General features: G+C 38.1%; 1 protein-coding gene across 1 annotated transcript in view; it reads right to left on the reverse strand.

The window, feature by feature from the left end:
- Window positions 1-3,206: 3,206 nt before the first annotated feature.
- Window positions 3,207-12,394, reverse strand: part of CAB39 (calcium binding protein 39) — a 42,483-nt gene continuing 33,295 nt past the window's right edge. Inside the window, exons 5-9 of the mRNA XM_054282380.1 lie at window positions 10,563-10,731; window positions 9,315-9,374; window positions 7,416-7,481; window positions 6,437-6,580; window positions 3,207-5,655 (exon numbers count right to left, since the gene is read on the reverse strand). Coding sequence (XP_054138355.1) covers window positions 5,467-5,655; window positions 6,437-6,580; window positions 7,416-7,481; window positions 9,315-9,374; window positions 10,563-10,731 — 628 coding nt within the window. The 3' untranslated portion in view covers window positions 3,207-5,466. The remainder of the gene's footprint in view (window positions 5,656-6,436; window positions 6,581-7,415; window positions 7,482-9,314; window positions 9,375-10,562; window positions 10,732-12,394) is intronic.

A 12,394-nucleotide genomic window follows, 5' to 3' on the forward strand; every position in this document is an offset into this window, starting at 1 on the left:
TCTGCACCTTGTACTCTCTCCAGACTGTATTTCTCAATCTGTTGGATGCCCACAAACCTCAATTACAGTCTGATTTCTCAAACTGTCACTTTTTCTTTTAATTCCATGCAATCTGGAGATGCTGTTAAAGACCTGAGGCCAAGAGCTTGGCTGGCTCACATCTCAGTTGTTTAAACTGTTCAACACTGCATGCCTTATTTAAATGCCCTGAATTATAGTTACAAATGCTTATTTATTAATGTTGCAATATACAACATTCTTAAAACAGATCTAAAAACCTATACAGCTTTTATTCTTGGTTTATACTCAAATAAATGCAAACCTAGTCTCTGAATAACACTGAGCATATTAAATTCAGTTCAACCTCTTTGAATTGTAGAACCTTGTTAAGCAACACTTACATTTTTATCACCCTGAGTTTGGGTAGCCTTGGTGGGATGTGAGGCACATTCCCAAAGAGGAAAAAAGAACTCTTAACGGGATCCTCCATGTCAGCTCAGCACAAGGAATTTGCAAGGGAAGAAGTAGAAAACCACCTACTGATGATTTAATTTCAGGCAAGGAGAACAGACAACTGCAATCATTTATTTTCTTTTTTTCTAAACATATGCCACTAAAACATATTTAAATTGTATCCTTCTATTACTGCACACTGTTTTTATGTTCCCTCATTCCAGACATGCCCTCCTGGTAAATTCTGCAGTGCTGGCAGCATTAGGAACACCTGAGGCCAGTGGCACCCAGTGCTGTCACCTCCAGCCATGGGACACCCTCCTTTTCCTGCACTCTGGAATTACACATCCCACCACAGCACAGCTGCAAAACTCTCCTGCAAAGGAAAACCTTTAGCCTTAAGGGTCCCTTTATGGAAAATGAGGGTGTCAGCTCTGGGCAGGGCATTTCTGAGCAAGGAAACAAAATATCCTTCCATGTGTAAATCAGAATCTCCAACAAGAGCCCTCTAAAAAAGAGCTTGCCTTTATTTTTTGTTGTGAATACAATACACTCACCAAAACTCTAAGCTGGCTGTATAACTTGGGCTTTTGTGGTGGCGTTTTTTTAAAGAGAGGTGCATCAACAGGAACAGGGAGCAGAACACAGGCCCGTAGAATGGTCTGGGTTGGAAGAGACTTTAAAATCATCTCCCTCCAGCCCCCCACATGGGCAGGGACTCCTTGCATTAGCCCACGTTGCTCAGGGCTCCATCCAGGCATGGGGCATCCACAACTTCTCTGGGCAATGTGTACCACTGCCTCACCACCCTTACAATAAAAAAAATTCCTCCTATCTAATCCAAACCTGCCCCCTTTTAGTTTAAAGCTATTCCCCTTTGTCCTGTCTCTCCATGCTCCTGCAGGTAGTGTCCCTCTCCATCATTCTCTCCTGAAACAGCCAATTTCCTTCAAAGAATGCAATACATTGATGCACACCACTGCTCTCTCCTTTCAGCTTTTTTCCAGGTTGTGATTTTTGGGACGTTCTGACCTGCCTCTGTGGGATTTGAACTGGACCTGCCCTGGTACACTTGTAAATATAGATGATATATGCCAGAAACAACTTATAAATATACTTATAAATATATACTTATAAATGTAGATGATATATGCCAGAAACAACTCTTCACAAGTTCAGTGTGCTCAGATTAAGTTAGACAATGATTTAAGGAGGTAACATGCAACGTTTTCCTCATTATGATACTAACTATCACCCTCAATTGCAATGGGCTGGAAAGCTAAAATAAACAGCATTTAAAATTGCTTGACAAAAGCCAAAACCTTTGGGGAAAGGAATAAGATGAATCAGAGAAATAACCACAAAGGTGACAAAAAATAAAGGCACTGCACCCAAAGAGATGGTGCCAGTGAACAGCCATGGGGAGAAAAGCAGCACAGACAGGGAAATAATTCAACAGTAGCCAGCAAAGGGGGAAAAGGGGAAGAAGCAGAAGGAAAGCTGATCAAGTTGCCTGCAGGGAATGTGATTCAGAATAACAGAGGGAGACTCACTGACAGCAGCTTTGTCCCAGGGTGATCCCACAGCTCCTGCTCAGGGTCCGGGAGGTGCCAGCTCAGAGGGCAGGTCCTGCTCATCACCTCTGTGGGGAAAGCAAATTTGAACCAGTCAGGGAAACTCCTCCTTGCATTTCACATGCTTCCTCCCACCAGGGCTGTTTCAAACACCTCATCAAGTGCCTGACTTGTCCACTCAATTCAAATTTGCCATTTGTCTGATTACCTGTGCTAATTACCCCATCCCCCTGCAATCTGGGATCTTCCTGTCTGTGAGGAGAGAAATGCCAACATTTTCTACAGAGGCTCAAACAGGTGTGGTCTCTAGACAATCAATGAATTACTCTCAACCCTCCAACTATGATTTATCAACCTAGTTACAAACCAACTAATAATGCCCCTAAACAAAAAAGGACACAAATGAGCCCCAATTTTAACATCCCTCATAATTTGGTCTTTGGGGGCTACCAAAGACCAACTATTTCTGTCTGCAAAGTTAATTATGTTCCTGAAGGGCAATTTCTTGTTCAGGAATGTTGCTGAACAAAACCACCTGCAGAGGCTGCACCAAAAGCTCCTGAATGCTGTTTAAAACACAACACTCTCCTGATGTTTGCTACACTGCATTAGCTGGGGCAAACACATTACCTGTGACAGCAGCTCCAGAGGAGACCCCAGTGACCAATTACAGACTCAGCTCCTGAAAATCAGAGAGAAGGACCAAAAATTTATCAACCAACCTTATCAGGACCTGTCTCCAGCCAGGACACAGGAAACAGCCTCTCCTCTTTGCCCTTGCCAAAAAGAAATAGAATCAGCAATAATAACACAACGAGGCAAGGGAGGCTACCAACAATAAATCAAAATTGATTGCATCTTTAATATAGCACTTTGTCTTAATTCTTTAAAAATGTTTGTGCAAGCCAGAGTTTCTCATGACTTAAAATGATTTTGTATTTGAAAGGAAGAAAGCTGAGCCACTCTCAGGCAATAAGGGCAACCTGATACACATCCACAAGAAACTGATCCTCTTCAGTAATACAGTAAAGAAGACACATTTTTCTTCAAAATTTTATTTTAATTTAAATTATGGGGCCAGCCAGATTTTTTGGGTACGAAACATTTTCCTCAGGAGAAATGAAATGCTACCACTGAAATAGAATTACAATTGTATACATCTCTTATTATTATAAAAAAAAAAAAAAAGAAACCAAAACAAAACCAAAAAAAAGCTTGCATTTAAATATGTTTTAGTAATACCCTTAAGCCTTCAAGCAGATAAGAAACCACTTCCAGAACAAGTTTTTTAATATGAACAGCACATCAAAGGAGCTTTAATTTAAATACAACTTATTTTCGAAAGCCAACATTCAAATGTTTCCACATATTAAAAAAGTCACCATAGCCATTGATTCCAAGGCCCAATATAGAGAAACCTCTATCCCAGTCCAAATGTTTTCACTTCTTTACACATAGAAATCCTTAGCACATCTACATCTTTCTAAAGAGGAAGCCTTACATGTTATGGTGAGTAACTTGGCAAATAATGTTTCCTCCACTCAGCTATGATAAACCAAAATATAACAGACAGTTAGTACTGAGCTACAACACCACCTCCTGCCAGCTCTGCCTGGCATCTCTGGGAAGAGTCAGCTATTTTCTTTCCTGTAAGCAAAATGATTCTGTTTGCAAAGGACACGTTAAGAACCTTTAAAAGACCAATTTTAATGTTAAGAGCAGTTTTAACCAACCAAGTGAAAACACTCAATTTTCTGGAGCTCTGGGATTTTCCTTGTGAAGGCTTTCAAATCAGCTCAAACGTCACTGATTGTGAAATATTTCAAATGGGAAGAGGGCAGGAAGCAAGAAACATTTGCTGTAGCATTCACAATCATTCAGTCATGCAGAATTGGAACTTCCAGCCCCCAATCCACGAGTTTTTGCTTGGCTGTGATCTCAGCGTTACTATATGATGGATAGATACAATTTTAATAACATCATTTAGCTATATTTAGTAGATTCCTTTTGTATGGTCACAGTAACAAAAACATGGTGCAAAATCAGTTGGGTTTTTTTGTTTTTATAAATACTGATAGTTTGCAGCAACAAAGAACGAAATCAACAAAAAAGAGATCATTTTGTTATCCTAGGACACCTATGGAATTGCTTCTTGAGGTTGGAGGGAATGAAATCACTCACACAACTATTGTACTGAGTTATTTACTGTCAGAAATGACGCACTGCAGGCTCCCCAGAAGTCAGAGGAATCAATATTAATTTAGCATAATCCTTGCCATTTGCAGAGCTGGTGAGCACAATGCAAGTGTAATTAAATAAGGCCAATATTATCTGGTAAGAACAGAGCAGAAAGGGTTCCAGTTCTCTGGTTCAGCCTACCCTAATTGATGGCACCCCATTAGACATGTGAATACAAAGAATTTGTTTGGGTTTGGGTGTTTGTTTCCTTTTAAATGCTGCAGTACTTAAGATTGTTAAATCAGCATTTCCATGTGATCTGAAGTATTCAATTACATATGAGCATTCATTTTGCAAAACTCAATATTAGGTAATAGTTACAGACTAATACAATAACATTCCTCTGCTGTACAAATTAAATCATATTTTAAAGAAATGAGCAGCCTAGGAGTTATATACAAAAGAAACCAGCAAGCATTGTTGAAATGAAATGCAAAATGTCACTGCTAGGTCTACTGTCTGAAATACCTTTAAAGTAAAATTAACAAAACCCCTTAGAACATATTTCCAAGTTTACAAGTCAAGTCTCAGAAAAATCAAATCATGTCCAAAAAAAAATTCTATAAAGCAGTGAAAGGCATATATACATTTTCCTTATGAACCTTGAGATTTCACTCTTTTAAAAGTTGCTAAGTTTCAATATCAGTTTATTTGCAAGACAACTGTTTATCCCAATAAGGTCACATCTTAGATACATTTCCCCTTTGATTACAAATAAAGCACTGCACATTTTTTTTTCGTTTTAAATCAAGGCATATAATCTTATACTATGGTGCCAGGTATGCACAGGTCACGTTGTGCTCATTATCTCAAACAAGGTAAGTGCAAACATACAGATTTATTCAGATTTGCAAGCATGCAACCTGTTACTTAACTACATGAATACCTTCTCTCCTAGACCAAACTAGTATCTATATGTTTGCTTTCACGAACCTAGAATCTTTCTTTTCAGGACTCCTAAAACAAGCAGTGTCTTTGAATTCTGAAATGACACAAATATCAAGAAAGTCCACATTGTGCAAGAAAGCAGCAGCTATGTTTCTCAACTTGGACTAAAAATGAAAAGAGAAAAAACAAAAACCGTTCACTGAACAGCAGATTAGCAGTAATGTTCCTCATGAATCGATAAGAGTGCCTGATGCTGAATATCTAACAGCAAATGCTGAATTTGGGTTTAATATTTTAAAGGTTTATTGGAGTTTTAAGCTTCTTGCTGTGCTGGTCTCTTCAAATCCCTGATCTGTTTAACTAAATAGGTCTTCTCATCATTAAATTGTTCGTCCTCGGTCCTGTCATTCTGAAACTTGCTGAGGAACTCAATAAGTTTGGTCTGGTTCTTTAGAAGGATGTCTAATATAGGCTGTGTCTTGTTAGGATTGGCTACAAACACCTGCAAGAAAATAAAAAGGCATTGAGCACAACAGCGAGAAACAAAAGGTTAAGTTAAAAAAGAAATTATCTACCAAAATACTGATGATGATAAATTAAAATTATGTTTTAATTATTTCAGTATCCTACCAAAATACTTCAAGTTTCTTAATAAAATTAATTTTTTTTTGGCAGGGGATAAGGTGAACATCAGTACCAAAGTAAATCTAGTCTGTGGGAGGTGACCAGCTTCAACAGCCTCTGCAGAAACCACTGCAGACACTTTACGGTTAAATGCTATGGCAAATGCATGGTTTCATATCATGTGCAGCATCTGATGGGAATCTCACACTTCACTGCAAAGTTTTAGACCTCTAGTTATAACTCTTAGCAAAGTCAGAAGCCATCTGGCATAATGTTCAAATTACAATCCAGGTGACCTGACTGAAATACTGCTCTCTTTCAGACATCATGCAGTGTGATAAAACCACTTTGGAACTCCATGATTTTGTATGGAATCATGCATTCCTCCTTATCTCAATGCATTCAATTCCAGAAGTTTCTGAGAAATGTTACTCTGACAACCACATGGAAGTCCCTAAGTGGTTTCTAAATGGTTTTCAGAAGATATCCAAGATATCAATTTGTAAAGATGGATCATAATCAAGCAAACATCAGCATTTTTATTTAATCACTCAGCAGACATTAAGGTCAGCTCCATTTAAGCTCAGCTAAGCAGTTTACTCAATTAAACACCTTCTGGTCAGATTGCTTCTGTTTCCTGGTGGGCTTTTGTAACATACCTTGAACACATGGAAGGCCTCAAACTGAATGTTACGACTCTTGTCTCGTAGAAGGTTCATCATTAGTTTGAGATTTTCAGGTTTACTGATGTACTTTGTCATAATTGTGAAGTTGTGTCTGTCCAGTAACAATTCACCGAGAAGCTGAAGGCAGAAAAGAATGAAAAATGAAAAAATTACTAACAGAAGAATTAATTTGGATATATAAATGCTTTCAGAGCCCCTCAAGTGGTGTGGGGCTCTGGGAATGCAGCACCAGTGGTCAGGAGATAAAGCAGTAACACAACCAAGTGCCCTAAATTTCCATGTGCAGGTGCACAATTTCCCCTTATTTCAACCACACAGTTTCTCCTTTTCCTCAGAAAGTGAAAAATCACAGTTCCCCCTTGTTATGAACTGCAAAGAGACATCTTTCTTTTTTTTCCTCCATGACTTCATTATTTTTTTCCACTTTTACAGAAACTATTCAGCATAGAAAGAATGCCTTTTAAAAAAAACCCCAAACCCAATAAAACAGGTTAGTATATCAAATGAAATATTGACTGTTCTTTTGCTACCTAAAGGGTTTAAAAGGACTTTGCCCACAAGGATCACCTTTGCTGCAAGTTCTGCATTACATTTATATTCACTATTTCTCACCTACTTGAATGTAAGATCAGTATTGGTTTAGGCACATCATGTGAGTCTTTGTTAAATTATTTAAATGCAACCAGACTTGCTGAAGGAAAAAAATCGACAAAAATAAAGAAATTTGAGGAGCTATTTTTTCATAGGGAGAGAAATTACTTTGGTCTGTGCTGGACACTGAGATATTAACAACCGGACTAAAAAAATTAGCCGATCTCAAGAATTAAAATGTCTGAAGAGTTAAAATAAATACTGTTCAAGGCTGTTACAGAAGCCATTTCAAATAAAGCTAACTCACCTTGAAAATAAAGGGAATCTCTTTACATTTCAGAAGAAAATAAAACTGCCTTACCTTAAGTGACTGTCTCTTTGTCACGTAATTTTCTGAATGAAGTAACTTCTCATATTCACTGAAGAACTAAACACAGAACAAAGAGAAGGGTTAGCACTTCTTCAAGTGTCACAGGCATCTTCTTCCAAATTATTGCAACAAAGTGGAGAAGATGCAAATCCCTAACAAAACCAAACAGAATCTGAAATCTCAGTGGGTTCCTGGAAGTCACTACGCTGCTACTACTTAGACTTTTAAAACATATACAAAATTAAACATTGAATATGGTTTAAAGTTAAAATAGATAATATGTAGTTATTATATATCATATTAAAATATAATAATAATATAATTATTAATATACTATAATTATTAATATACTATAATATACTATAATATACTATACTATAATATAATAATCTGCAATATAATATAATATAATATAATATAATATAATATAATATAATATAATATAATATATTAATCTGCTGCTGTGGAATGTGGCAGGTGCATCTTTGATTGGTCTCATGTGGATTGTTTTTACTTGATGACCACTCATGGTCCAGCTGTGTCAAGGCTCTGAACAGTCACAAGTTTTTATGATTCATTCTTTTTTAGCCTTCTGATGTCTCCTTTCTTCTCTTTCTTTAGTGTAGGAATAGAATAGAATAGAATAGAATAGAATAGAATAGAATAGAATAGAATAGAATAGAATAGAATAATATGAAACATGGACTCAAGATTCTCACCTCTTCCCTCATCCTGGGGACCCTCAAACACCACCACACATGGCAGATTCAGTTTAGATGTAATGTAACACAGTGTAATGGAATACAGAACAATATAGTAAAATAACGTAATTAATTAGCCTCCTGCTATCAGTGGAGTCAGATGCATCATTCTCTCTCCCCTGGTCGGGGCTCCCTGTGAATTCCACAAGTTCCCAGTTCCCAGGGACTCCCTGGAAAGCACAGCACGGGCTCCCTCTGCAGGAGAAGCCAGGCTGGCTCCCACAGAACCACCTTCAGTGTAAGACTGATGCCTTGCACTCACCAGAGCAAATTGATTTTTCAATCTGTTTTTACAAATGCCCAAGGGACCAGCTGGAGTTGCAATTCAGTGTGTCAAAACCTGAGGACATCACTGAGCAGGGAGGACTGAGATAAACATTTACCTTGCACACTCTTTAGGTTTCTTTTAATATTGTCAAGTTTTACTATTCATGAGTAATCTAAAATACAGTTTCACTGTGACTTCTTTTAGAAATGCATTCATCAAAATCTCTTAAAGTTTCAGAAATGATTACACAGCAAGAAGAACTTTGCTTCCAAGTAGATGAAGAGGTGAGCTAAGTCTCAACTCTGCACATCTAATTTCTCAAAGCCTCTTAATTGGTTCCCAAACAGTGCCTGAAGCATTATTCAGTAGATATTTCAGGGCTAAAGCAACTAGTCAAAAAGGGAATAATAATTTTTATCTCCTGTTTAAAGCTGAGTCACTCAGAGGAGATTTTTGTGAATTAGTGAACATGCCTGGAGACAAAACTTTAAAAATCAATGTGATCCCAAGTTTGTTGGTCTTGCTTTTGTTTTTTGGGGTTTTTTTTTAAATTGCTTGTGAAGTCTGGGAGTTTTAATCAGAGTAAGATTTAAACACTTAAGTATCGTTGTGGAACTGGTTCTGAATAATCTGTTGAAAGGCAAAAGGATGGAAGTCATGTAGCTGAAAATGTCAGGATAAATTAAACTCTCCAACATTCCTTGTTTTGGCTTTGGGGGAGGGAAACTGAACCCCAAGTACAGCTGATTTAGTACTGTGTGAAAATCCCCAAAACCAGAACTAAACAAGGGAAAAAACCAATTTCTTCAAATAAGATACACAGAACTAGAGAGCTCTAAATATGAGAAGGTGTTTGCTCACCCTATCGTAATGTTGTTCCAAAAATTCTGCACTTAACAACTTGTGTCTTGTAAGCAAATCCTGTAAGAAAGCACAAACCCAGCACTGTCACTAAAAATATTTAAACAGTACAAAGACATTCTCACACACATAAGACATTCAATCCAAAATTCTGCTATTTCATTAAACATGCTGTATTAGGACATGAATGCAATTACCTGGACACTGCTCAGGATCTTGGCATCCCTTAGGAAAGATCTGTGATGAGTTACTTTAATTCACAGAGAAACAGCCTTTGAAATTATCACTGAAGGGTGCTATTTATGGATCAAGGCTACACTCTGTGCACAACTACACACAACTGAGGTTAAGACCCACCATTTAATACTCATTAATATTATGCTTATTGTCCCCATAACTGATTGTTTTAGGGACACAAAAATTGGGCCACAAAAAATTTCCCCAGACAAAGTAACAGCATCAAATAACCTCAGGAGGAGCTGAAGACACAGATTTAAAGAGCACACCTGCATTCAGGTAATTCACAATGCAGTTTACTCTCCAGAACAGGATTTTGGGGAGCAAATGTACTCTATGTATTTACTCTGCACACAACTACATACAACAGAGGTTAAGATCCACCATTTAATCTTGATTAATATTATGCTTATTGTCCCCATAACTGATTGTTTTAGGGACACAAAAATTGGGCCACAGAAAATTTCCCCAGACAAAGCAACAGCATCAGATACCCTCAGGAGGAGCTGAAAACACAGATTTAAAGAGCACACCTGCATTCAGGTAATGCATGATGCAGCTTACTCAGAACAGGATTCTGGGGAGCAAATGTACTGTGTGTATTCACACACCAGCATTCAGGTAATGCATGATGCAGCTCACTCTCCAGAACAGGATTTGGGGGAGCAAATGTACTGTGTGTATTCACACACCTGCATTCAGGTAATGCATGATGCAGCTTACTCAGAACAGGATTTTGAGGTGCAAACATAGTGTATGTATTCACACACCTGCATTCAGGTAATGCATGATACAGCTCACTCTCCAGAACAGGATTTTGGGGAGAAAATGTACTGTGTGTGTGGCTTGCATTCTGAGACATGAGGAAGAACAGTGTCCAGCTCACCCATCCCCATCACACCCATGTTCCTCCCCTCTGCCAAGGCTTGTTTTCCAAGAGCAGCAGCCACAGCAGAGGGTGCTCAGGGCAGAGAAGCAGAGAAGCAGCAGCTCCCAGGTTTGAGGAATTACCTTGAAGGTGGCGAAGGCGTCGGACGCGATGTCGAACGTGGACATCTCCACGTATCGGAAGAAGTCGTAGAACTGCTCTGACCACAAGATGATTTTGGCTAGTGGCTCATGCCTGATGCATTCTCTGAGCATTATCCCACAATTGAGAGCGATTTCTGGAGATTCGTACCTGTTCACAAAAGCCAAGAGATTCTTTATGAGTTTATGAACTTGCACAAGTTAGCACTGCAGCACCACACTGCTAATTACAGCCTTCAATACCATCAAGAAATAAACCCATGAAAATCAGAGGTTCTTATTTCTGCAATAAATTCCATTTTTAAATATTTCTACTAAATACTGATGAAATAGCTACCGGTTACAATTACAGTCAATTAAAAGGATTTTCACAAGACTAAACAGAAATACTTTCTTTGCTGTCTTGTTCCATACTGTGGGATTGCAGACATCTGGAAAAGCAGTAAATTATTTCCCTTGAAAGCTGCTTGCTTAAACACGACAGAAATTTACATAAAACCTTCCATATGAGCATGAGGGGTTAGCAATACTGGACATAAATTCAGATCTCCTCTTCCATTAAACCATTTTTCATCACATCATGGTGCTCCAGCTTCTGGAGCAGTCACAGCCTCTCACATGCGTTCCTGCCTCACACCTCCAGAATGCTCCCTCCTAAACCAGTGGGAGCTAATTGAAATTGTCCACAATTTCAGGAGAATTGTATCAGTGTGCATACTAAGCATTAACTTACCATTACTTACTTATTACTCTACCAAAAAAACCCCTGAAATAATTTTCATTAAATCCTGCAATACTCTCCATTCAACCTGTCATGGAGATTTGAAATCTACTGAGCTCTTTGCAATTCATGCCACAGTTTAAATTCACATAAATTTGTCTCAGTTGGATATCAGATGTAACATGTAAGCTGCTAAATGCCCATTTCAAACATCCTGACTCATCAATATGAGTTTCAATAACCCCTGGGAGGATAAAGCTCTCTGAAGTGTGACAACACAGACTAAAAGTGAGCACCGATGTGTTGCAGCCCCCATTCAACCACTTACCAATGAGAACATGCTGAAAAAGCAGTTTTCTCTCCTGCACCTCAAGTATCTTTGCCTTCTTTTGTAAATTAGTTTGAAGATGCGCTGAATCAATAATTTCTCTTGCATTATGCCACAACTAATATTTTCTTTAGTCCCTCTGACATTTAAATGACATTACAGGCAAGTAATGCTAGCAACAGGCATATCCCACTGAGATGAGTGGCCCTTTCATACTCCCTTGAGTTATCCCAGTAAGTGGAATAAGTACTCCTCAACTACAGCAAGCTTACCCAGAAGCTGCAGCCAGATTTATGAATAGCTGTATTTTTTTAATTGATTATTAATGTTTGATGAGCTCGTCTGTCCCAAAATAACACAGTGAAACTGCAATTTTCAGAACATTCTTAATTAATGTTACTAGAAATGCAAGCAATTATTTTCTGCTTTCATGTTTGGGAGCTGCAGCTCTACAAGTATTCAGTATGGCAGGACCCTCCAATATCCAGCACTGCAGATATTACAAGAAGAGAGGAAGAAACAATTGTCTGACACAATATACCACAAATCATTCTTTTTTGGTCAGGTTTGTGGTGGTATGTTTGTGTCAATACAGCAATATAAATCACTATGAATAAGAAGTCTAAGACAGGCCAGCAAACTGGAAATCATTGTGGTTAAAATGAAAAAGAACAGCCTTCAACTGCTGATGTGAAAGTTTACAAGATAAAAGGCTTAAATAGTAGTTTTAAGTTTAAAAAGGCTCAAATAGTATACTGAAAGGAA

Source organism: Melozone crissalis, unplaced genomic scaffold (genome assembly GCF_028551555.1).
Source record: "Melozone crissalis strain CALT ecotype California unplaced genomic scaffold, PUWL_Pcris_2 ptg000034l_1, whole genome shotgun sequence".
Lineage (NCBI taxonomy): Eukaryota > Metazoa > Chordata > Aves > Passeriformes > Passerellidae > Melozone > Melozone crissalis.